At 40.2% G+C, this 27,219-nt stretch overlaps 1 protein-coding gene across 17 annotated transcripts in view; it reads left to right on the forward strand.

Moving 5' to 3' along the window:
- Positions 1 to 11,476: 11,476 nt before the first annotated feature.
- Positions 11,477 to 27,219, forward strand: part of ap3b2 (adaptor related protein complex 3 subunit beta 2) — a 66,178-nt gene continuing 50,435 nt past the window's right edge. For 7 of the 17 annotated variants that reach the window (XM_085168727.1, XM_085168728.1, XM_085168726.1 and 4 more), the window contains exon 1: positions 11,477 to 11,717. In XM_085168727.1, the coding sequence (XP_085024853.1) occupies positions 11,605 to 11,717 (113 nt within the window). In that variant the 5' untranslated portion in view covers positions 11,477 to 11,604. Of the gene's footprint in view, positions 11,718 to 11,782; positions 19,225 to 27,219 lie in introns of those variants that run through there. The other 10 variants (XM_085168717.1, XM_085168714.1, XM_085168715.1 and 7 more) reach the window with 4 other exon arrangements.

The raw sequence follows: 27,219 nt of genomic DNA on the forward strand, positions 1-27,219 counted from the left end.
GTTATTCAAATTCCCGTTGCGTTCCTCCCACCTCAGTCTGGCCATTCTCCTCTGAACATCAAAAAGGCATTTTGTACTAGAGAACCACCACGTACTGGATATTTTCTGTTATTCAGACCTCACTCTGTAAACCCCAGCAGATCAGCAGAAATACTCCAAACATCCCGTCAGGCTCCAAAATCTATGCCATGCTTAAAGTCACTTAAATCACTTATTTCCCCCATTCTGATGCTCAGTTTGAACGTCATCGTCTTGACCATGTCTACATGCCTAAATGAATTGAGCTGCTGCCATGTGATTAGATTAGAAATTCAAACATTCTGATTCGGTTTGGATAAAACAATAACCTCACTCAAAAATTTAAAAGCACTCCAAACACCTTTCTCTAGTAAAGCTGAATCAGCTGACCGATGCATATAACAATCTGTGTTTAAACTAACTGTTTAATAAATGGATAATGGCATAACAACATGCAGTTCAAACAATGGACAGTGTTATTTTATGTCATGTTTCACTGATGTTTTGGCCAATTAAATCCAAACACAATCAGTCAGTTAAATGTTTATATGGTAAATGGCCTGCATTTGTATAGCGCTTTTCTAGTCCCTAAGGACCCCAAAGCACTTCACACTACATTCAGTCATTCACCCATTCACACGCGATGGCAAGCTACATTGTAGCCACAGCTGCCCTGGAGCGCACTGACAGAGGCGAGGCTGCCGGACACTGGCGCCACCGGGCCCTCTGACCACCACCAGTAGGCAAACATGGGGTTAGTATCTTGCCCAAGGATATTTGGCATGCAGCCAGGAGGCAGCCTGGGATCAATCCACCGACCTTCAGATTAGTGGCTGACCTGCTCTGCCACCTGAGCTACAGCCACCCATTATAGGTCAGGGGTGGGCAACTCCAGGCCTCAAGTGCTGGTGTCCTGTGTCCTCACCCTGGGTCAACACACCTAAATCAGATGATTAGTTCATTATCAGGCCTCTGGAGAGCTTCAAGACATGTTGAGGAGGTAATTTAGCCATTTGAATCAGGTGTGTTGGATCAAGGACACATCTAAAACCTGCAGGACATCGGCCCATGAGGCCTGCATTTGCCTACCTCTGTTATAGATTATGGTTTATGAACACAGTCATAAATCCTAAACCTCAGAAGACCACTGAGAATATTTATGGATGGAGTGAAGGAGGACACGCAGAAGGCTGGTGTGAAAGAGGAGGATGCTAAGGATAGAGACATGGTGAGGCTGAGGCAGGTGATTTGATGTGCTCACACCTAAAAGAAGAAGTCAAAACAAGAAGAAGAAGTGCTTCATGCAAAAATCTGTGCACATTTTACTATCCCAGTGGTTCCACTTAGATCTCTATGAACTCTTGTTAGAAATATCTGACTTCTCTAACCTCATGACTTTTATTTACTTTTTTTACACTGGGGTTTTATGCAGGGCTGAAAACATCTACGTTAAAGCTTTCACAGTAATATAAAACTGTAAACTTGTAAAAGCCAGATGAGGGCATGCAAATGTCTAAGGATATGTTTTTATCTTTGTTTTTACTGGTAAAAACTAATAAGAGGGCCGTGAGTTAAGAGCTATAGCTATTGCTATAGAACAACTATAAAAGCTTTGGAGGTGGGTGCATTCCCTGTGTAAAAAGATTATCACAAGTCTACCAGCTCTCGGAAAGCGACACAGTCACATGTCACTTTCAAATCCAGGTTCACTTCCTGCTGTTTTTTGAAACTCAAAGTAAAACAAAAAACTGCTGGACATAAAAAGGGATGTAACCCCGGACCACACGCAGCACACAACTGTACTCAAATCCTCTGAAAATCACAGCTTAAACATGAAAACCAGACTGAACGCCCAAATCCTTTTCCCCTCAACAAACAACAACTCGTAGCTGCATGTGGTTCTTCCACCACATGCAGCTACGCTTCATGTTTTCATCTCCTCCACAATCACATGCTCTGTGTGTGACCTGTCATCATGGGATTAATATCTTCCCATCTCTGTTGTTGCTCACTGCGTTTAAATGTAAGCAGACAGCAGAGCTGACTTAAGCAACATTACGTGAGGATGTGTGACTTACAGTCATAGATCAGAGTGGGGAAAAATATAACACACTCGTCTGCCGGTCACGTCATCACACGTTTAACTGTGGTGAGTCTTCTGCCTGCTAGAAGAAACTCATTGTGCCTGAAATCCTGGCGTCAGCACACACACACACACACACACACACACACACACACACACACACACACACACACACACACACACACACACACACAGAGGCCGAATACAATAACAAAGAGGAAGTGGTTGGTTTTATAGCTGTAACACCATTTTTTTTAAATAGTTGGATTGAATTTAAAGAATCCAAACTCACTGAAAACATTCTGATGAGGTTTTGAATAATTTTATTTTACAGGGCTGCTTTTTATACAGGATTTTATTGAATTATTCTTTTACTTTTAATTGTATTTTTTAGAGTTTTACTTAGTGAGCTCCTTTACTAACTGAAATTCTACTTTCCATCTCAGATATATTATCAAAGCTGCTTTTTTACATGTTCTTTTTAATGCTGTAACTTTACAGACAAATAAAATAATCTTGTGATTGTCATCTTTTTGTTGCCAAGGTAACCCATAGCATTTACGATCAGGTCATATGGTCAGTATGGTCAATCAACAGTATTCTTTACCCTCATTGGTAGTCGCTTCAGTCACTCGTGTCACACATCGTCAGCAGTTGCTTGAAGTTGCCAGATATCGTCTACTTTTTATGGTCTCTGGTTTCCATATCTCTGTGAAATTGTGACACTGGTTAAAATACGGATGTAGTTTCCGGGTTGGAAAAGTAAAGCTGCCTAAAAAATGCCTGCCTGCATTCTATCTGAAGGCCACCACTTTTGTTGCCATTTTAGACTAAAATGGCAACAAAAGAAACGCTCAGCTCAAGGTTTCAAAATGGGTTTAAAAAAACTTAAACTTTGAGCTACACTCAAAAAAATATAAGTCCAAAATTCTTACTTTAAAATTTGCAAATATTTCCATGTAATTCTGTTAAAGAAGTACAATGTAAAATGTTACATTTAATGGAATCTGGTCAAATGAAATGTTGGTGGGTTGGTATACAGTCAGTCTTTGGCAAGCATATTTTCTGTAATAATTTAAAAAACTTTGACTTTATATCATTCACTTACATTTTACTCTATAATATTGCCAAGAATTGTTTGTTTTTTTTGTTTTTGTTTTTGATTCCATGTCCATCTTTCGTACTGTCCGTGCTCCCAGGTCTGCACCGTCATACTTCAGGGTTTTATTGTTTCCTTTTTTCTGTTTCTCCTCGATTTTCTGTCTGTGACCCTGAAATCAAGCTCTGTCTGCCATGTTGAAAGTCGGCACAAAGCCTGAAAATCACCCCAGAGGAGGCAGCAGCAGGAGTTATATCGCAGAGGTGTATCCATTGTTTTTACCTGAGGGTATCAAAGAGACACTGCACACAGCTGCAATATACAAACCATGAGATCCTTTAAATTATTTTCTATGTTGTTCCAGTTATTTAATGTCATCCTACTTTGTGCCCTTCACTGTTCAATGATATAAAAAATGTAGCTAATGTTTTGTCACACTGTGCAAAGTTTACTTAAATATACAGCGTGGCACATACTGGCACATATGAGGTCTAAAGTACAGCTCTGTTTGGGCTACAATAAATTTATACCATTTATGATGCACCTGTACCGCACCTTGTATTTAATTGTGAGTCGGTGTAGCTGTGGCCATGTTATGATGTTTGACCTTTGTAAACAACAGGTTTGAACAAACAGCAGGGGGGTGGAGCTTCTGTGCCCACAGCCAGATCTGTGTGCATGTGTTGACCATATTAGGAACAGTGTCTTTTTTTTTACAATATACAAAACCAGGAGTAGAAACAACAATTTTTGTGCGTGTGCTGACCCCCCCTTTTTTTTTTAGAAACTTAAAAAATGAGTCTGTGTTTAAACATCCATTATTGCAGTTTTATAAATATATGACAGAAAATTAAAAAGTAAAACAGAGTCCCTTTAAATGAAGTAAGCATTGAGCATTTTTCACATAAAGGTTCATTTGGGGGAAATGGTGTAACTTAATATCTTGAAAACAAACTCGTTTCGCTCATGTCTGCATGGACTGAAATCTGAGCCTCTACATTTGGGTGCGTCAGTGTAAAAATGCTTTTGCACGTGATGTTTCCTCATGAATTTGTGTGTTTTGTGTCCCTCCTTTTGAAGCTCTCCGCTGTGGAATGTGGAGGCGAATCTCCACAACTTCACAAACTGAAGTTTGTCACTGACAGACATACCAGCTGGTCTTGGGAGCGTGATGCATTTGTGCAAACAAGTGCGTGAATGAAAGAAAGCACTGTCATCCAGAATAACTGTGTTAGCTGACGCATTCTTGAATTTTGTGCAAGGTTGGACTGGAAGCTGTTTACCGCTACATAATGAAAGAGCACATCCACATATACACCGGAGCCTCACGCAGACTTCAAAATAAAACAGCAACACTTTGAACTTTGACCTGCTGTCAATATAAAATTGTACTTAGTAGTCAGTATAATCTTTTTGTGATATATAAGTTTGCATATTATAGAATACTGCATGATGACCCTTTTATGACTGTTGTTGGAATCAAGACTTGCTTTATAAATTCTTTCTCACAGTGATAATAGCTGAGCAAGCTGTTATCATTTCACTCCTGCCAGGAAGAGGGGAGCTGGATGCTCTTATCTTCAAGAAGAGGGGCCACGTCCTTCAGAATAACACACACACACACACATACACCTGAACCACTTTTATCTTCACTCCCTACATACTAACAGCCCCACAAGTGAACTAAGCAAAACTTTACGTACTCTGTAATTTGAGTCAAAATCTAGTTTAAGTACTTTTGATTTAGATTATATTTGTTTTAAAGTTTGATTTATTAAGCACCAATACACGTTTGAAGTGTTTAACTGACACAAACATGTGGAAATGTAGGATTTATCCTTTTTAAAACAATAGTAAAACAACATCTGACAGCTGTTTCCTTCAATAAATGATGGATTTTTGGCATATTGCATCAGACATATTTAATACATTCACTCACTCACAAAACTGCTCAAGGCAGAAAACACGCATGAACGTTTCTGAGGATTGTTTTGTGTCTGCGTTTACAATTTGGTTATTAAAGGAATGAGGAATCTGACATGTACTGTGGACTCAGCGGGGGCCCAACAACAACTTTCGGCCCTGGGATCCCTGAGGAGGACACATTAAGTTAAACAGTAACTTTCTATAGAACATGACATCATTCACTTCTCCATTGAACATCGAAATCTCCAAAAATCACTTTTAAACAACATTTTACAACATAGAACTGAACCATCACATTATTACATCGATAGGTTTAAGTCATTGTGGTTGATACAGTGGAACATCTAAATAGTAAACTTGACTCTTCAACCCCACAACTTGTGTTTCTACATTTTCCCTGAATGCCCTTTGTCCTTTAACTTGAACACAAAGCGTAGAAAGTTTGAATTATTGAGATGTTGCGTGATGGAGCAGTGAACTGAGTGATTCACATCATGAAAAAACTGTAAAATGTATATCTGCAGTGTTTGGATAAATCTGTGAGCTGATTCCACTGCTGTTAAATAAATGTACAATATTTCTCTCTGCAGTATAGTTCAGCTTAATCGGGTATTAAATTACAGAAGTCAGCATTTTAATGTTGTAACTGGTTGAGCTGAAGCTGATCTAAAAGTAAAGAATTTTGTTGAATTAAATCAAATTACAAGTTCCTTGTTAGTGTTATTAAATATTATATATATGATAATTAACAAAGATTCTTGAACATAAACATGTAACATATTTAAATGTTTCTGGTCAACAGTTGAAACCTGTTAACCTTATTCTGTATAACTGGGTAATAACAAAGTAGGAACTACTGCAGTTTTATAAATGCAGTAAAGTCATGAGAGTTCACAGAGTTAATTGTTTTGTGTATTAATTAGATTTAATTTTTCACATTTATCAGTTTGGTTTTAATTAGTTTATAAATACGGCACTTTTGATGTATTTGACTTCTCTATAAAACGAATAACCTTTGTATTCTTTGGCTAAGCATCTTATGTTAATTAAAACTGACTAATTGTAACTGGAAAGTCACACCTTGTTCCCACTTAGTTCTGTGTTACATGTCAGTCCCAGTCTAAGAGGATCGAAACCTGCTATGAATGTGCGCCACAGGATCCCAGTCAGAATCACTTTATCATTCTTCTGGACGAGTTCAGACAAAAACGCCGCATAAAACCGACTCTGTCCGTAAGATGGACGTCAGGGAAGAACTCAAACAAGTAGTAGAAAGTATGGAGTCAGAAGGGCAAGCACCCAACCCTCCACCCTCTCCTCCTGCTTTGCCGGCTGGACTAGTGATGGTTACTCCCATCAACATGGTACCAGCTCACCTGAACAGTCGGCCAGGGGCTGATATCCATAAACAGGTGAGAGACCCAGAGGTAGTGACAGAGTCATTAGAGTTGTATTGATAAAGTTGCTTACAAGTGTTGGATACTTCAGGCCAAATGAAAGAAGAACAGTTTTGTCTGAATGTAAAATCAATCTGCTGTCACCTTCCTTGTATTTTACCTTTGTGTAACTGTGCTGTGAAGCTTTGCTGATCAGTAAACTTAATCATTGTCTGTAAATCATAATTCAAAAGAATAACTCAGGAGAACAAAGTCAAGCTATGTATGAATGTAGTTTTGCGCCCGTTCTCCTCCCACTGATCACTTCCTCCACCTAGTGGATTAATGATAGTATTGCAGCTTGTCTCATCACCATTTCAAGTGTAAAATCCTGAAGATTCCCAACAACATGGTTCAGTACCTGCATCCTGTTGGAGAACCGTATGTAAAACACACAAGTGAACACAGCTGCTGAACATCTGCATCTTCATAAACTCTGTTATCTCACATCTGTCTCTTTGCATCTGTGTAGATGTGAGAGAAGATTTCTGAGAATTGCAGCGTTTTTTCATGTGATATGTGATAAAATTGAGACAAAAACATGTTAGAAAAAGAAGACTTATTGACTTTTATTACTTATTACTTATTGTTTGTGTTGCAGCGTGGGCATGTAAACCTGAACAGGAAGTTCAGAAAACCAAGCAGCTTTCCATGAGGCCAGCTCAGATAAAGACATCATGCTCTTATTCATTTGTGACAGAGCCGCATCAGCAGCCACAGACAGAGCCAGGTGTTACTTACCTGCCTCACCTGCAGTCAGTGTGTGTGCAGCTGACAAGCTCAGAGACGCTAAACAACACACATCTACACCTCCCTGCATCCACATCCTCTTCTGCTGCACCCCTTCAGCTCCAGACAGAGACCACCTTTATCAGAAACACTGGTGATGACCTGCTGTCAGTCAGTGCTGGAACATCATGTGCTTTCATTAACTAACCTCTCTCTCTCCATTTACAGAGCCTCCATGCCAAACATTCACTCCTTGTTCCTTAGTTTTACACTGTGTCGCTCAATAAAGTTTGTGAGAACACCTTACTATTGCTTCCTGTATTTGAATCTGCTTTTGGCTCCACATACTGGCCTCCAGGCCCCTTAACAGGTGAACCTGAATCCTCCTTCAGTTGCATTGCAATAAGGCTAGGCTTCTGCTTCTTCCCATGATGCACCGAGAATTTCATCTTCACTCACTATGTGATTATAAACTGCCTTGTACTTAATAATTAGTTATTATTAAACTCTGGCTATTATCGCCAAGGGGCTTGTTCACAGGGGGTCATATGATTGTTGGGTTTTCTCTCTATTATTGTTGGGTCTTCACCTTATGATATGACGCACCTTGAGGTAACTGTTGTGGATTGGTGCAATATAAATTGTATGAAGCTGAATTGAATTCAAATGTGTTATTACTTCTTATTTTGGCCTCTTTTTTTGTAATTAAATAAAAAGAACAAAAGAGGCTTCTGTTAATGAGAGGATACAGAAGAGCTAATTGTCATGTAGATTTTCTTTCATGAATGTTATACAACTTATTTTATTTATGCTGCTTCATTACACTAATTTTACTGATCCTATGAAGCGTTCCAATAAAAACATTTTTTCAAACACTTTAAATCTTGTTTACTTTTGTATCAGTGTCCACTAGGTGTCAGTGAAAAGCTAGATTAAAAACATTATGGGTCTGTGGGTCTGTGCTCATATGATTTACTCATAGATATCATAAACTGTTTTTTTCATTCAAAAGATGCACAACTGACATTTGTAGAGTGATTGATCACATGCTGGTTTCAGGCAGTTGAACTGCAGCACCTAAAGGCTACCTTTGCTAGAAAAAAACTTTTTTATTTGAGTGAACTGTCTCAGGCAGTCAGAGAGGTCTCACTATTAGGTGTAACTAAGCCCCACATGATTGCTATTTAACAATTTTAAATGGCTAGTAATTCCTTGTTCAGTTCCTAGTGTTTTCCTAGTTTCTGATATCTTCCTGTAAAATCCAACAATAAAGCTATTCTCTAGTTTAGTTCTGCTCAAAGTTAAAAAGGGGCACACAGAACCAGGCTGAATGACAACAACTCACATACATCAAGGATCTAATATGGAATCGCATCATACTACATCATTGTGATCAGATGGGGACAATGCAAAGTAAACTTATGCCTATGTTTTACCTAATGGGGTACAATGTTGCTGTTGAGGGGTTTCTGATGCTCCTGCTGATGATAGCACTGGAGGGCAGGGCTGTGTTGGTCTGAGACTGTAGACAAAAAGTCCATAGGAGAGATGGTGGTTGATTAAACAAGTGTTATGAGATAATAATAATAAAATGCAAAGATTGGTGACAGCACTTGGAACCATAATGCAACAGATTAAAAAAAGGCAAAAAAAGAAAAAAAAAAAAACTGTGGGGAATAAATTTGTCATGTTTCGGCTGTGTACAGGCAGGAGAAGGACCCAAATGCAAAACCCACGACAACGAAATTAAACTCAAAAAGCTGCTTTATTGCAGAATAGCATGGAAAACTAAACTGGGACATGGGTCAACTGAAACGCAAGGAAACACAGCCATGAGGGAGACTACGACACTGACAAAGAGAAACACAGGGCTTAAATACACAGAGGGATAACGAGGGAATGAGACACAGAAGGAGAGCACAGCTGGGAGTAATCAGGCTGGACGAGACAAGGGAAGCAAAACTAGAAAAGCTCACATGAGACATGGACCTTCAAAGTAAAACAGGAAACACACTGACTGAACTCTAAACATGCAAACTTAACAGCAACTGAGAAGACAGAACATAGGGACCAGAAACATGGTACAAAATAGTCACAGTAGACACAACATTGAACACAGGGAAGCCATATTACAAAGCCAAAGAACTAAACCTATGATAACCATAACTGAAATCTAGGGAAACAAGAAACAGTACAACAAAGGACTCAAAACATAATCCATAATATAAAAACACAAGATCTCTTCAAAATAAAATAGGAAACATAATGAGACGCAGACATGACAACCAGAACTTGACAACGTAAGACACAGACATGAAACACATGAAGAGCAGGGGAGACTTAACAGGGGTTGGAAGACACAAGGGGAATCTAATAACAAAGAACTAGAAAAACTCATGAGCTTAATCATATAAACATCCAAATAAACTAAACTCAAAACACTGGGTCATAAGACCCAGGATCGTGACAAAATTAGGCTCTGTCTGTGACTCACTCTTTGCCTCTCTTCCTCCTTCCATCTTCTCATCTCATGTATCACTCTCCACTTGCTTTTCATCTGAGAAAAGGGCACAATTTGTTATTGCATTAATAGTAATAAAGTCATAATTAAGTAATGATGGAAAAATGTTTTATATATATATATATATATATATATATATATATATATATATATATATATATATATATATATAACATTATTCCATCATTACTTAATTATTATATATATATTATTATATATATTATTATTATATATTATTATATATATATATTATATAGAACCAAAACATTGCAATTGTGTTTATTATTGTTTTTATACTTAAATACCTCTGCAATGCAACAACTGGTACATGTATTAATGTTACCTGTGCTCTTTTTAATTCAACTGGTGATGGATCCACTGCCTTTAACAGCCTCAGCTACCTTTGTCACTGTTTTCTCCCCATGTCCTTACAGGACATAGCTGAACCATGTCACATATCATCGGTAATAATTTGTAAAAATCTATACACATAAAACATATACACATGCACATACAGTGACATTTTTATATCTTCTCCAGAATACTGTATATACCATGGCCACAAGTTTGCATCATGGTGCTGATCCAGAATCCTTCTGTTATTGTTTATTCCTAGTGCTATAACAATAAAGTAATGAGAATGAAAAAATAAAGTAATACCAGCACGCTCTGCTGTCAAGGGTGAGCATTGGTTAATGGTTGTCATGTGACTGATACAAGCCAGATCTTTTTATTTAGCAAAATTGTGATTAAAATGTTATTGTTGAGGGGCACAGGCGGGGCTCCAGGAAAGGGGCAGGTGCTCAAGCCCCCCGCATGTGCCTGTACCCAAACACCGCTGCACACTGAGTACACTCTTTAATAGGAACAGACAGAAAGGAGCTAGCTGAAGCAGTTAGGTAAAAACAAACTCACTGTATACAAGTCAGTGGATTTGATCTCTAGCTAGAAACCAGAGTGATGCACCTGGAACTGACAGTGTACGCTTACTGCAAGATACTGAAGATCATCATTCCTGGTTTTTCCAACAATTTGAAAAAGATTTATATCTCTGCTGGGTTGATTTTCTAACAATCCCACACATAAATCCGCACACAGATCGAAATACACACATGTGGACTGAGATTCACAGGCACAAATGCGTTTGCTACAATAATAGCCCCATGCAGCAGGTCCTATACTGTTAGGGACAGCCAGGCTACCATCAGGTCAAACTTTGAAGTCATAAATCCACCGTGATTGTGAGCGACTAACCAGATTCACTTGTGTGTCCTGACACTGAACTTTTCAACAACTTTAAAGTTAATGGCAATGTTTTCTTCCTGAATTATTTTCACATCATTTTTTATTTATTTTCCAGCCTATGTCCGTTTGATTTATTTCAGTTTATTTTGGAAGTACAGCCTGACTGTGAGAGAGACCACTAGTTTTAGCAGTGTAGGGGAGAACGGGGCCGGTGAAAGACTATTTACTATACTCTACCACATAAGAAGTTGTGTGTCTGCGTGTGTGTTTTGATAATAACAGGTTTCTAGTTAATAGTTGAGATAATACCATTTTTCAACTGCCTGTTATATAAAAATGTATGAATCAACATATATATATATATATGTATAGAGGGGGGAATCCAGAACAGTCACGTGACCTCATAACAACACCCCCCGGAGATAACGGCGGTGTGTATGCGCCTTTAAGAGCCGTGTATCCCGCTGCCTTCTGCACTGAATCGCCGTCGCTGCTGCTCTTTGAGAGCGACAAGAACAAAAACACAAACACACTGAAAGACACGGCTATGTCCGCCAGCTCCGCTTTTAACGATGAGAAGGGCGGCTCGTCCAGCGTGGGGGAGCCGGAGTACGGTCACGATCCGGCGAGCGGAGGGATTTTCTCCTCCGATTACAAAAGGTACGAGCTACCTGCCTCGGTGCTGCCTGCTACTGTTTCTGTTTGTCATATTGTGGGGAGGGGTGTTATGGGCCAGCTTATGGTGGGGGAGGGGCAGCCTTATGTCCGCTAACACGTACATAAAGTATGCTGTAACGTCAGTAGATAACGGACAGCATGTTGAACTTTGTTGCTACAGGCCCGTGATTGAAAGCAGCGCCTTCGTTTTCTAGTTCTGAGTCTCGGGCTGTGATTTGGCCGCTATAAGGCTGCGGTGTGCGGCTCGCTGCTGTTTGTAGTTCGCTCCTGTTATTACATTTCTTTGCTCACGTGTGTGAAGCTTTTAAGGTTACGGTGTTTATACGTCATGTTTGTGAAGTGAGATGCGAAAGGCCTGTCACAGGGGGGATACGAGGCCTGAGCTCCAAGGTTTCAGCACCACCCCTGCTGGACAGCGGCAGCAGCTCAGCCTGGTGGCGGCACACAGGCCCGGACCGGAAGGAAGTTCCACATTACAAGAGAGAGTATTAATACACGAAAATAAAACATCATGAGGTCATCACAAACAAAGCAAAACCAGCTAAATAATCATCAGTCATCAGTCCTGACTGCAACTACATTGATTCGCATTTTTTCAGGAATATTGCATCCTGAACAACTGTGAAAAATGTGTTTAAAAATGTTTTTAAATAAGATAGGGCATAATAACTGGTAGTCTGGAAAACTTTGACCTTTACTGGGGCACACAAACAGGGAAAGAGGTACACACAGCTGTACAGAGGCAGTCTGTGATTAGACAATGAACTTGTTAATTAAGCCATTTTTAATTTAATGGTATACACCTGTTTTCTGGTCAGCATGCTCCAGCTCCTTCTACATGTTTATTTAATTAAAGGTTAGTGTTTAAAGTTACAGTGAGTATTTATTTTCACATTTTTAATTAAAAAAAAAAAAGAATGTATTCATCACAGTTACTTATTGTCAGCAGATTAGAGCAGGGGTGGGGGAACTCCAGGTCTCATGGGCCAGTGTCCTGCAGGTTTTAGATGTGTCTTTGATTCAACACAACTGATTGCGGGGGTGGCTGTAGCTCAGGTGGTAGAGCAGGTCAGTTACTGATTTAAAGGTTGGTGGTGATGCCAAATATCCTAATCCCCAGTTGCTCTCCAATGCATCCATCGGAGCGTGAATGTGTGTGAATGTTAGCTAAACAGCACTAAAGTAAAGAGGGTTATAGAAGAAAGTGCTTGTATGAATGGAGGTGATTGGGTGAATGTGGCATGTTGTATAGAGTGCTCTGAGTACTCCGATAAGCGCTATATAAATGGCTAAATTACCTCCTCAGCTTTCTTTCTGAGTTTGTTCACCAGTGTCCAAGTCCAACAACGTTAGATCCACTTTAAAGAAAGTTTCACTAATACCAGCTAACAACATCTTATAGAGGCTCATAGCTTAAAGCATTTAGTCATTTAACAATAGTTTTTTTCTTTCTTTGTTTTGTTTGTTTTTATTGAAACTACTGCTTAATTACAGACAAATTTCAGAAAGTTATTATTTACAAAATAATTTTTTTCACTAGCATGCAAAGTGAAATTGTCATGTGTGAAAAATATCCAATGAGATGGGATTAAACGGTGCAATAGAAATGACAATTTAACACACCGTGCACTCCTACAGTTTTGTTTTTTTTGCTTTTTACGACTTTTCCCACCATGAAAGCCTGATGGGGTATTGTTCTCATTCTGCCAGGGCAGCAACGACGCACTGTAGGAGTTTCAAATTGATAACATAGGTGTATCTGCTAAAAATCTCAGATAAGTTTGCATCTCAGTGAACTTGTCCTCAAGGTTATAGGTCAGAGGTCAAGCTTTCTGAGAATCTTGTGAATGCAACTCAAGAAAGAAGTCACCTAGGATTTTGAAATTAATACCTATGTGTATCTACTAGGAGGCTGAGGAGTACCACTGGCTGCTGAGAGTATTTTTCATTTCGGACATGATGAGCATAAAGGTGACACGTTAGTGCAGTGGTTAGCACTGTTGTGTAACAGCAAAGACATCCTGGACTCAAATTCACTGGCCAGCTGGGGCCTTCCTGTGTGGAGTTTGTATTTTATCCACGTGCCTCTGTGGGTTCCCCCTGGCTTCCTCCCACAGATCCAAGACATACATGTTAGCTTAGACTAGGTCACTTGGATCCTAAATTGGATGTGAATATGAATGTCAGTGTGAATGACTGGGCATTGCTAATTTCACTAACGTATACCTCCTCTGTCCTTTTGCCTGTGAACTAGATATCAATCTCAGTATGCTAAAGGGTCTATCAATCTGTAAAATGCATCTGGAGGCGAGAAGAAAGAGGAAGCTTGCTGCAGGAGCTATAATCAAGGGTGGGCAAGCGTACCTGCAGCATGTACATGAGTCGTGACACCTAGCTGCAATGTACAAACCACTGCAAGAGGAAGACTCATTGAATAACTTGTTTTGAATGTTTCCATTATTTAAGCTGATCAAACTGCTTCTGTGTTGGATTAGAAAAGGTAAATCTTTCACATTGTGCCATGTGGGTCGTAAATATAAAAAACTCCCACGTGCACTATTAAATCTGATAGCGTGAACGACAACAGTAGTCGGGTTTTAAATAAAACAATTCATGATGCGGTTGTGCCATGCATCAAACTCAGCAATGCTTTTAAAATGAGGCTCCAAAGCAAAGGATGTCTCATTTATTAAATCCCTGTTACCTTGGTTTCTCTCTCCTCGTGTCTCTTCTGCTTCTCCTCTACTCATATCTTTGGTGAAAAGGGACAGAGACACAAGGAGAGGAACTGAGGATACAAGATACGATACAAGAAATGAGGATATTGTATCTGTGTTAACCCTGACTGGCGACTTGTTGCTCCAATGGAAAGGGCAGTAAGCATAAGAAGACTGTGTGGGTGAAGCAAGAACATCCCCCGCTCAGTTTCTAATGCCTTCAGCGTCACCATAATTCACCAGCAGAGGGAGCCGTGTGTCTATAGATGGCAGAATTTCAGGCTCTGAACTATGACCTTTAGATGTGGAGGATGAGGAGGTTTTGTCTCGAGTCTGTCTGGCAAACATTAGTCATTAGTGCAAAACTACTTGTGATTAAATTCCACCCTCTTTACTGTTTTTTCCAGTGTGGGCTGGACATTGTTGATATAGAGATGTGTGTGTGTGCAGAAGTCAAAGTTTGCTCAGTGAAGGTGGGTTAACCGGTTTGTCTGCAAACATAATGGTGGAAGCACACTAACACGACCTTCACTGTTGTTGCCTTGGAGACACGTTGGATGTGAAACGTTGCTTCGGTCCTCAGATCGTGCCAATCTTTTTGTATATTATCATCCAGAGAAAAGATCGGCTTTCTTCCATTTAAAAGTGTACTCTGTCCTTCAGCACTTAAGACAAATAAATTATGACTCTGAAAGGACCAGAGACTGATGCAGGTGACTCTTTGTTTGCAAGACTTAACGAAAAAGGCCTTGGCTTCTTTTTATTATTATTATTGTAGATCAGTGTTCTTAAACAATAAAATCAAAAGTGTTGGCTGCCAGTTTAGCTCAGTTGGATGCGCAGGTGCCCACATACTACATGGCTAAGTATGTCAAGTCTTAGCCAAGTCAAGTCAAGTCTTATAATTTCATATTTATGGGACCGTTGCCCTTCCTCATACATCCTTTTTGGTTTTTACATCTCTGTCAGACAGCAAAAATCAAGTCTGTGATATAGGTCACACAGGGAACTTGAACTGGACTGCATCTCACATGGCGATAACTTCAGCTTCACTTTCTTCTTGTCATATACCAAACACATCCTCACCAACTGCTGTCTCTGACATGTCAGTGCTGCTGCTTCTCTGCAACGCTGCTTGCTGTTTCCTCCATCATCCTGGCATTAATCTGTAGTCTCCAGTGGGATTTTTACTTATCATTTCCAGTTTCTACATCTCAACAGGCAACTGTTTGTTTTTAAGAACTTGTTTGGCATTTTGAGAAGTACACTTTAGCTTATCATAGAGGATATATTATCTTTTATCACCATGTTACATTTCTAGTGTAGCATTAGTTGTTCGCAGCGAGTTTATGTCCTTGCACTCTTGGGCTTTGTGTTAATTCTTTCTTGTTTGGATGGCTAATAGGAGTGACCCTTGTTTCTCTTACTAAACTGAATGGGTTCTGTAATATTTCAGGCCTGCTTCTATAACAAAGTAAATGGGTGTGCCTCTGAAGTTACTGAGATTGATCTGTGCCCATACACCTTACCAGGGCTCGCCTTTGAAAACCACCTATTCTAATGGTTGTCAAGTAGGGCTGTGCGATATGACCAAAATCTCATATCCCGATATAAGAATTCTATCATCCCGATAACAATATAAATCACAAAAATGTAACATTTTCTGTAAATTCTGTGAGTCTCGGGAAGCTCGACTTACGTGAAGTGTTTCCAGCTGCGCGTCATAGCTGAAGTCGAGTGTTTTAACCGATGCATGAAACGATACATTTTTTGACATAAGTTGTAACAGCCTCCGTCTTTGTGAGTATTTATTACACAGGGTGCTGAGGGGAAAAGCCTGTTCTAACGTTTGAGTCTAAGGTCTATTTTTTAGCACCTGGCGGCTCTTTTTTACTTCTCATCCGTAAATAATCTGCTCTTTCACGTGATTCCGTTTATTTTGAAAAGTCTCAACAGGATCTTGAGCTTTATTGTGAAAGGTTTATGTGGAACATAAACAAGCGATGCTGTTACCGTCGTTGTTGCTAACCAACGTATAAAATCAGGCGCTTGTCTGTCTGTAGTGTGGTTATATTAAATATAAGAGAAATAGAGAACTTTAAGAAATTAATATAGCCACTACAGTGTCCATCAAAACGATGAAAAATATTGCCGTAAACAGTTTATTTTGCGACACCACGAAACAAACGATAGCGTAAATGAAACGATAGACGTTTTTATATCGTCATCCGATATATATCATTATATCGAACAGCCCTATTGTCAAGCCATGTTTTCATTGATGTATACTGAGTGGAGGTCATCAAATGCCATCTTTATGACAAAAAGAGTGAAATAGTTAAACTAAGATATGAACATGATATCTTCACAAAGCAAAAAAACGTGAGTTTCCTAAAATGTGACATTGTAAAACACAACCAGGTTGTGTTAATACTGCAATGCTCACCTTATATCCACAAAGTGTTGTCTTTAAAGTTTTTGTTCAAACTGAACAGTGTTAAATATTATTGTTTGCATTTACTAGTCTGTACTATACTGTACTACTGGCTCTGAATGGGCTTTTGGGATTTGACTTGGCTCAACCCTGAATGGTCGACTGGAGCATTGCTGTGTGGAGTTTGCATGTTCCTCCAGAGCTTACGTAGTTTTCCTCATGGTTCATCCATTTCCTCCCGCAGAACAAAGAAATGCATGTTAAGGTAATCAGTGACTGGGATGGCTTTACTCTTCCCCTTGAAATTAATTTGGATAAGCAGCTATGAAAATGGATGCATGCGTCTTTTTCCACAGTTTGATTTGTTAAAAAACAGCTCCTAAATTGACTGACTGTCAGGCAACACAAGTGCTATATCAGTGATAGCCAGTAGTGACCAGTGCTTCCTTGGATTTTAAGGCTTGACTACTGGCTGTAATCTTATATTTAGCATAGTAATGACATTGTTAATAATCTTTTCATCAAACTCGAACACAATGTAGGTACCAGCCTTATCTCCATTGTGGCCACACAGAGCATGAATATGAATCATCCAACTTTAGACTATATGAGAGTTTATTAATTTATGTCTTCATATATAATTTTGCTCTCATCCTCCTTCATTTAGAGGGTGTGATAGCACTGCACTGCACCTAAAGACCAGACAGAGAAAAAAAGACAAGTTAAGAAAAGCCAGCAGCAGTGCTGTGTTGTTGCTGTCACAAATCAACTGTATTTGGATGTTTAAAAGAAAAAAAATGTGATGTTCAGCTTTTGGCTTTTTTGAGTGCTTTAAACTGAGAATCAGGAGAGCAGAGTTTGAAATGTGTTAAACTGTCAAATGTATTTTCTGGAAAAACTACAGCAAATTGCAGATATCTGTAAATCCTCTGCATTTGTTTTTGTTTTTTTGTTTACTGTAAAGATGCTGCCGGCGCAGCAAGCCCAGGGTTTGCTCTTGATGACATCATGGATAAAAATCTTATTAGTCTTAAGCAAATGTCAACAAATTGTCACTGAGCTACTGCAGATCACAGGAAGCGCGTTATGTCAGTTGTGCTTCAAGGCAGTTTCTTCTTTTTTTTGTTTAGAGCCACATAGAAATATAACCGGGAGAGCGAGAGAGAGCGAGCGAGAGAGATGTCCTCATCACGACACTGCCAAGAAAGCTGAGTCATGTAAGATGAGAGAAAAAAAGAGGCACGATGGCTATAAAAAATGAATAGGACGGAAGGTTTTTAAACGTAATGCGCGAGCGGAGGGAGGAAATATTTCTGCAAAGGCTCGCTGGCGTTGAGTCCAGGTGAGGGCAGATAAAAGAAGCTGTGATAGACGGCGTGATAGCGTGGAGGGGAGACGTGCAGTTTCTAGCTGTTAATGTGAGGATTCGGAGCAGTGATGACACGGACGAGGAGAAGCGAGTGATAACGTGGCAAAAGGTGGGGAGAGGCTGTGTCATTGTTGGTGAGCTGGGATATAAATATATTGTACACACACACACACATATACACACACACACATGCGTACAGAGGAAGAGAGTGACTGGTGCGGCAACAGGAACCACATGAGCAGCAGGGAGGAGTCGCGAAAAGAGAGGCGTCACGGCAGATAAAACTCCACGCCCCTCGCTGCCGAGCATCCATTTACTGAGCAGCTGATGTCTGCTGCTTCACTCAGCAGTAACAGAAGACAGCGAGAAAAAAAATACAACAGAGCTCTGGAGCTACCGCTGGATTTTTAATGGGGAATAGGCAGCAACCTCTCCTCAGGATGGAGCATTTATGAGGAGGCTTGCTGTGCCAGTCTTGCAGGAAATGTCCACATACTTAGCCTTAGAGGGAAGGAGGATTTCTAACAGAGTAGCTGACACTGCTCTTTGTGGCATGAAAACTGTGTGAGGAGCTCCAGGAGAATTTCCTCCGATTAACTGGAAAGCTTCAATCTTCTCGCAGCTTTTTTTTGTTTGTTTTTTCTTTCCACGTGATTCAACCTGTGGTTCCACAGGTCAAGGCGAAGTTTAAAACATGACCGCCATGCAAAAGCTGCTGCAGCTGCCGGTGAACGCGGTGAACATGGTGAAGACCGTGCAAAGTCAGGTCCAAGGCCAGGAGGAGGACAAGAGCCCCGTGCTGACTCCCGATAGCGGGCAGCAGGCTTGGTACAGCGCCCTCCAGCCTGATGAGCTGCGCCACCTCCGATCTGGAGGTACAGGTGGAGGAGGAGGAGGAGGTGACCAGGAGGAACGAGCCCCACTGGAGGAAGGTGGTGGAGGTGGTGGTTTCCAAACTCAACCGCTGCGGTAGGATGAGAACACATCAGTGCTAGAGTTAAATAAGAGAGTATTTAGCTGCTTCTCTTCCAGGGCAGATTTCAGTGAATACAACTTGAGAACAAGATTAAAATGTCAAAAATGGGCTAACAGGGTGCTTAACAGTGTAAAAGTGAGTGTTAGCAGCCCGATCCAGTCTTTACTTACTATGTTTGCCTCCTGTTGCTTAGACATCCTGTAGAACAAATGGCACGGGCTTTACAGCAAGGCATTAGTCTACTGGTTAAACATGAAGGAAATCGTTTCCAGGAATACCCATGGAAAATTTATTGATTTAGCCGGACTGATCTTAATGTCACCTGACCATGTTGACTCACTCAAATACTTCTCCATACTTGCCACTTCGCTGGCTGAGCAGTAATCCAAGCTTCATGTTCTTTAAAGATCTGATCTTTAAAGTTTGTGTAATATATCATATATTTATGTCACCGTTTTTGCATTCATAAGCTTCTGGCTCTTGTCTATATATCGATACATTTACATATTTTGTTTTTTTTTTAATTCTCCTTGAAATACAACAACCTGCCAGGGACTGCAGATGAAGATTAGTCTGTGTGGCTAAATGTTACCACTTTTTAAATAGAAATAAATGAACATGCAGTACTGGGGGAAAGTCTTGAGCCACTGAAAAATGGCAATAGGTGCAGCAATTTATAGAAACGTACAGATATACATGGAAATACAGCCTCTGATGATGCTTTGGCAAACGATAGATGGACCAGTTGAAGGACCAGATGTATCTCTCAGGTCATGTATTAGCTCTTTGTTGGATTTTTGTCCTATTTCTTAAGAACATCACTTTCAGATATTATTCAGCTGCTGTAAATAGTTGTTTCCTCAATTTTTGGAAAGATGGAAAGCACACCGTACCAAAATATACCAAGTTTTAAGATAGTAGTTCTTTGGAAATCACCTTGTGAGTGCAGTAATGCTATTTAATGACTGTCAAACTATGTTTTCTTTGGCATTTTTCATAGATCAAGTAATGTGAAGTGCCTAAGAATACAACTTCAAATTTACTAATTTGTCTGTTATATGTAGACACAACACTGGTTCATCCCTGGTGCCTTTTTAACGCTCAAATGATTTAGCATTAAGTGGCTTAACAAACAAAATCATTCCCTTGAACATTGTCAGTTACAAGGACTGGACAAAAAATGTGTGGAAAAGCAGCTAATGTCCAAAGGAAAACTGAAGAAAGTCTGGAGAACTGCTGCTTAAGAACACTTTCAAATATTACAAGAAAGTCTGGCTCCTTTGACACAAAACATAAACAAATGAGATGGCAATACTTTTGCACAGTATTGTGCAGAAAAAGTTTACTGCACATTCTGAGATAGCTAGTACATAGAGTGAATAAATAGACTGTAGGCCTGCTTCTGAAAATTGGCATCATTATCATCAATCTGCTGGTTGTTTTCTCCACTAATGGCCTTGTCTGATGGCCTCAAATCAGAAGATATTCAGTTTACAAAAACATAAAAAAAGAGACGAGTAGAAAATACTTGACCTGGAAAAGGCAGAAACCGAAAATGTCTAAAGGAATTACTTATTAAGCTAGTTACTCGTTAATTTCCTACTGATGCACTAATGAAATAAAAGCGCACTATCTAGGTTCAAGTCTATAAGAATCATAAGGAAGCATTTCATGGACATATGTAACATGTGCAGTGGTGCAGTGCAGACTTGGTTTTAAAAAGATGGGGACTGCTATCACATGTCATGGTGCCCCGGGGATCGGGTCGGTATAAATGCAGATGGATTTATTTAAGAAATTAGAAAAAGGAGTCCAGTTGTTTATTGGAATTAGAGTGTATGAATTAAAGGCCATGGAGCTACTATAACTGATTAGACTGCAAACCACTAAAATGTAAAGTCAGTGTAGCGCTCTTCAGAAGCTGTTTTTTCTTCAAGGGAGATGTAATTATACTTTCAGATTTTTATTGGGTCATACCTACCAGCTACAGCAGTTTCTTTTAATTTTACAAGACTGGAGAGGCACAGAAATTCACTTCTGGTTGGCTTTAAGAGGCAAATTCTGCATCTGTAACTGTGGAAAAACAAGACGCGGCTCTGCTAAGAGAGCCGGCTTATGTAAAACAGCTGCTTATAAATTCAAGCTGCAACTCCTCAATCTTTCACTCGCCGCTGATTCATGCAAATATATTTTCATATCTTTTGCTTTTGGTGTTATTGCACCCTGTTCTTGATGAACAAACTGACATTACACCTAAAAGTGTGTCATTAAACACATGAAACACTGGCCAAATCCCATGGAGACTTTCCAGAAGGAGGAGTCCCGCTGATCTCTTGGCGATGGTGGCAGGTAACCTGACCGCCCATCAGCTCTGTTGTACCACACTGGGCTAAATAATTCAGCGCTGGTTTGTAAATTCATCTGTTGTTCAGCAGGACAGGGTTTCCAGAGAAATGAGAAACCTAGTGCTGGTATTGAATTACTGCAGGTCCTTTGAGCTCAAGCTGGGACGTCTAAAACCAGTTAGAGGTTTATTTGTCCTGCAGTTTCTCAATATAGTCTTTTAATTTTCTTTTTTTCTTGTGTGTGTGTGTGTGTATGTATGTGTGTGTGTGTGTGTATGTATGTGTGTGTGTGTGTGTGTGTGTGTGTGTGTGTGTGTGTGTGTGCAAATAATTGATCATTCCTGTTTGACACATTCAATGTTTGGCCACAGCTACAGCAAATGTAATGAATGGTGCAGGTTCAGTTTTAATTAGATCTTCTAAAGGCTTGTTTGTCATCAAACAGGCCACATTAATCCCTGTCACTTTATTAATTAGTTAGGCTGATCGGGGGGGGCTAACACAAGCTGGAAAAGCAAATTGAGCCTTTGATAGGGAATTTTAAAATTGACTTTGTCTTTAAGTCATAATTTACTGGTTTCCTGTTTTCTAGAATTGCTGCTGATAACAATCAGTAGAAGTATCACCTCTTTGCTTTCAGCCACAGGCTTTAATTAGAGGTGAAAAGAATGTGTAATTTAAGCAGTGGAAATTTCTCTCATATATGGTTCATTTCTAGGGATGGGTATCATTTAGGTTTTATCCGATACCGGTGCCAAACCGGTGCTCAAACCGGTGCTTAAAGAATGGAGAACACAAAATTGGTCCAAAAGCCTCTCATGTTCAGCTGTTTTTTTGTAAAAAGATAACAATGTTAGCCTTTTCTTAAGCTATGGGGCATATATGGTATCACTCTTGGCTGGAAGCAGCGCTTAAACAATGGAAAAAACACAAACTTTGTCCAAAAACCTCTCATGTTTAACTGTTTTCCACTTTTTCTTTGGTCATTTTAGCCTTTTTGGCCAGGGTGAAGGGAGTATCTGCCATCAAACAAGAAGACAGCCGCATGTAGCTGTGATGATGTTTGCTGTTCACCTTACATGCATTAATGTAATAACGTGGTTAGCCTACTCAACATAAATTACACACGAACAACATTAAGCTACTCACTCAGAGAAGAACGGCTGCTGCTGCCATCATCATCCGTCATCATTTCTGCTACACTGGCAGGGGTAGGGGCCAGGACTCTACTCTACGGGTTTTTGGGGGATGTTGCTAACTCCGGGTCCGATAACAGGCACCACATCCACAGTAGATGTGCTCGGTGTGAGGTCCCGCAGCAAGCTATCAAATACGGCGCATTTCTTGGCTTTTAAAAAAAAAACACTATGCGTTGCCAGGTGTTTCATCGGATTTGAGGTGTTACCTCCAGTGCACACCCATATGGAAAAGAAATAGTAAAAACATATATGATTTACTCATGAAAGTGGCCACTTTCTCATTACTTTCATATATTTTTTTAGTAAGTGTCCAAAACATACAAGTTTCATTATATAATTTTTCAAGGGATCTTATATGTGTTTTCACTCTTGTATGCTTTTCATACAAGTTTCATACAAGACAGATACAAACTTTATAAGATTTATATATATCTTTTCCATATGGGCCTTATCAGCTTAAAGCACTTGTTGCAGGCTGCTGAGTTTGCATCTTTTGCTGTGAAGTACAGCCAGACTTTTGACCGCTTCGCCTTGGGCATTTTTAATCTGTAGCTCTGCTCTAAAAGAACGCACGTACCTGGACCCACCCACTATCCTCGGAAACGTAAAATGATTGGCTAGAACCTAAAGTATATCACAGCTCAGGAAAAAAAAGCACCGAAATGTGCGCTGCTTTTCGGTCTGGTTACTATTGTTTATGTCAGAACTGGTCCCATCGTGGCACCGGATACCGGTACCCATCCCTATTCATTTCTGGTATGAAAATACAGAACTTCATCTCCCATATGAACATATTTACCTTCACAGTCCAATAGGACTTGGGTTCGACTAGGATTAATCCTAATGACTTAAATAATTTGCTGACTTTCCTTTCGTGCCATCAGCAGGTTAAGGTTTACTTTTCCAGTGAAATATCTCTGCATCCACTAATTGGATGGTTCCCAGAGGATGAATCTGAATGACTTTGGTGAGCCTCTGGTTTCAGCACAACCATGAGGTTAACATTTGCTTCATATCCATATGTGACATTTAGACAAACTGATTTGAAATCACAGTCGTACCTCCCACCAGATAAAGGATAATGACTTTGATACCCTGTGAAGTCTTCATTTAGACTCTAGACATTTAGACAAATTTGCACTGTCATGAAATCAAATTTTTCACTTTCAAAAGAAATTGCAATAATGCTGTCATTCAGAGTCAGCGTTCGATTTTTTTATTTATTTTTTTTTACCAAAGTTGGCAAGAGTCTGTGGCCATGACTGTACAAAAGTATACAAAAAACAATTCCTCTTTGACTTACTATATTTTTAAATTTACATTGTTGAGACATTTTTGTGATTTATTTGCTTAAAAACACGGTTATCGACAGTACACAGTTAGTGCCTGACCTGACTGTTGGCATGGTAAACCACATATGTGGCCTGATATGTGCTCTGATAGCACTTGATAACTGTACATAAGGTACATATTCTGGCATTAGATGCTTTTATAGCTGTTGGATGTCTTTTGAGGAGCTAGAGCAGGTCAGCGACTAACCGGAAGGTTAGTGGTTCGATTCCTGCCTGCTTCAGTATACTTAAGTATCCTTGAGCAAGATACTGAACCCTGAGTTGCTCCCACTGCATTCATTGGAGTATAAATGTTAGATAGAAAGCACTTAGGCATAGAAAATATTGCTTGTATCAATGTGTTTGTAAATGGGTGAATGAGACACGAATAAAAGAGTTGGCATTTTGTTTTATACGCCAGTTTGAGTCCTCAGTTATAGCAGAAATAAACTATAAAAGAACCAGTGCATTTACCATTTTGAGACTTGCCTTGTAATATTTTTATCTGTTTTTCACTTTTAAAGACAAAAAGGTTTTTCCCACATCAAAGTAAGTAGAAGTTGAGGTTTCAGGCTGTGTTGATAGAAATGATCACTTGTTTTAGCCAAAGGCTGTTGTAGAACATCTGACTAATATTGTTCATTAATGCTGCGTTAATATACCTGTTCCGTGTAGTACGCTGCGCACGCACGCAGTGAGACAGCGAGAAAGTGAGACCCGCCCCCCGGGAGTGAGGTGACTTACGTGTAATGTCTGCTCAGTTACACAGTAAACAAAGCTTGCTAGAAATCACGAATCCAGAGTCTTTACTGAACATCAAACATGGTGTCAGAAGTTGTGGTTTGGTCGTGTGCTACAGCCCTGCCGACGGAGTGGTAAGGCTAAAGTTTTCCCAGCACTTTGCTTGCTTCGTCCCAGCACGGACGAAGCAAGCAAGTAACCAGCTAGCGTTGCTCGGCTATCGTAGCAAAGGCTATTGAGCATCAACGACCATGGCTGTATCCCAATTCAGGGTCTGCAGCCTTAAAGTACGCAGCCTCAACGATCCTCAAGGGCCGCGTACTTAAAGACCACTAAGGCCGGAAGTGGGAGGCTTGTGAAATGGGACGGTCTAGCCTCTGTTGCGCTGCCCAGGTTGCCTAGCAACCATAATACTAACAGCTGGAAACATTTCATACAGCTTTGTTTGACATAAATGAAGGAGAAAATCTTTTGTTCATTTATTTGTTTGTTTCTACATGAGCTTTGATCATTCTCTGTAAGATTAAGGTCAGCTATTGAACGGAGTATATTTTAAAGTAAAGGCTTTAAAACCAAGTTAGTACAAACGTCACTAATGTCACATAACTTTGCCGACATGTGGCCAACAGTAATGTTTTAATGTTCTTCGTTATTAAACATTTGCACATAAATAAGTGACATAATATTCAGTACTTACTTAAAGTTTACTCTTCAGGCGCCCCTCATCCGCCGTTTTTTTCTGCAAAATTATCCACACCCACCACCACGCTATGCATTCTGGGATATGTTGGGCCACGAAGTCTACACCGCCACGTCCTTAAAATTCAGGGAAATTAAGGACGCATTTGAGGGCTGCATTTCGAGCAGCCATTGTATTGGGACAGCCTTCGTCGCGTCGTGGTGACGTAATCGGCCTTAAAATGCGGCCTTTAAGGCTGCAGACCCTGAATTGGGATACAGCCCATGTCAGACGGATTCCGTAGACCAGAACCATTGGTGTTCAGTGGAAACATCGCCGAGAAGTGGCGTGTATTCGAGCAGGAATACGACATATTTATAGCCGCTGCTCATTCCGATAAGGATGCTCGAACTAGAGCGTTCATCCTGCTAAACCTGGCCGGCTCTGAAGCCATCGAGCGGGAGCGCGCGGGGGAAGGAGAACACAGACAATTGGTGACCGAAGCAGAATCGAGAGAAGACCCGGAATGTCTAAAGCGCAAATTTCGGGAACTGTGTAATCCCCAAACAAACATAACAATGGAAAGGCACAAGTTTAACACAAGAAACCAACGGCCAGATGAAACAATTGAGTCTTACGTGAGTGACTTGAAAAATAAGGCAGGCAGTTGCAGATTTGGCCAGCTTAAAGACGAGCTCATCAGAGATAGACTCGTTTGTGGCATAAATAGTGACAGCATGAAAAAGCAACTGCTGCGCGACAGTGACTTAACTTTGAGCAAAGCAATTGAAATGTGCCAGATATTCGAGCAGACAGATCAACATACGAAAGCTCTAGCAGCTCCAAAACAAATGGCAGCAAAGGTGGATACCTTGCATCACACAATAAAGAAAAAACATCCACACAAAGTCAAGACAAAGACAGGCAATGAGCGGCGTGCAACACATCCAGAACAGAGGCTTGCTCACGCAATCACAAACGGCAACAACTGCGGGGGCAGCCACGAGGCAAAAAGAGACAAATGCCCAGCATATGGCCAGCAATGCCATAAGTGCCAAAAATGGAATCATTTCCAGAAATGCTGCAAGTCATCACAAACACGGCAATTCAAAAAGAGACCCGTTAACCACATTGAGATGCAAGCGCCTAGCAGCGATGAGGAAATGTTCTATGTGAATGGAATTAATATAGACACTATAAATCCCTGCTTTCCATACAAGAATGACATTTTCACCACAGTGCATATTAATGGAAAACCCTTAGAGCTCAAGGTGGACACTGGCGCCAAATGTAATGTCATGCCAGCTGACCTTTTTGAACAACTGAGACAAGATGAAAAACTCCTGCCATCACAGAAAACTAAACTGGTGGCATATGGAGGTGAGGAAATTCAAACAGCTGGCACAGCAACACTCTCATGCCACTCTGCAGGCAAGGAATACCCTCTGCAGTTCTTCGTAGTGAAACGAGACGTTCAACCCCTACTTGGCTTACCAGACTCACTCCACTTACAATTAATCACATTGAACAAAGAAGTCCACCATGTAGCCAAGAATGTGGAAAGCATCTTTTCAGAACAGATCTTCTTAGAGTATTCAGACCTCTTCGAAGATAAACTTGGTAAACTTCTGGTTACCTATTCCATGAAAATAGACCCAGAAGTCACACCAGTAGTAAAGCCTGCACGCAAAAT

Source organism: Neolamprologus multifasciatus, chromosome 7 (genome assembly GCF_963576455.1).
Source record: "Neolamprologus multifasciatus chromosome 7, fNeoMul1.2, whole genome shotgun sequence".
In the NCBI taxonomy this organism is placed as follows: domain Eukaryota; kingdom Metazoa; phylum Chordata; class Actinopteri; order Cichliformes; family Cichlidae; genus Neolamprologus; species Neolamprologus multifasciatus.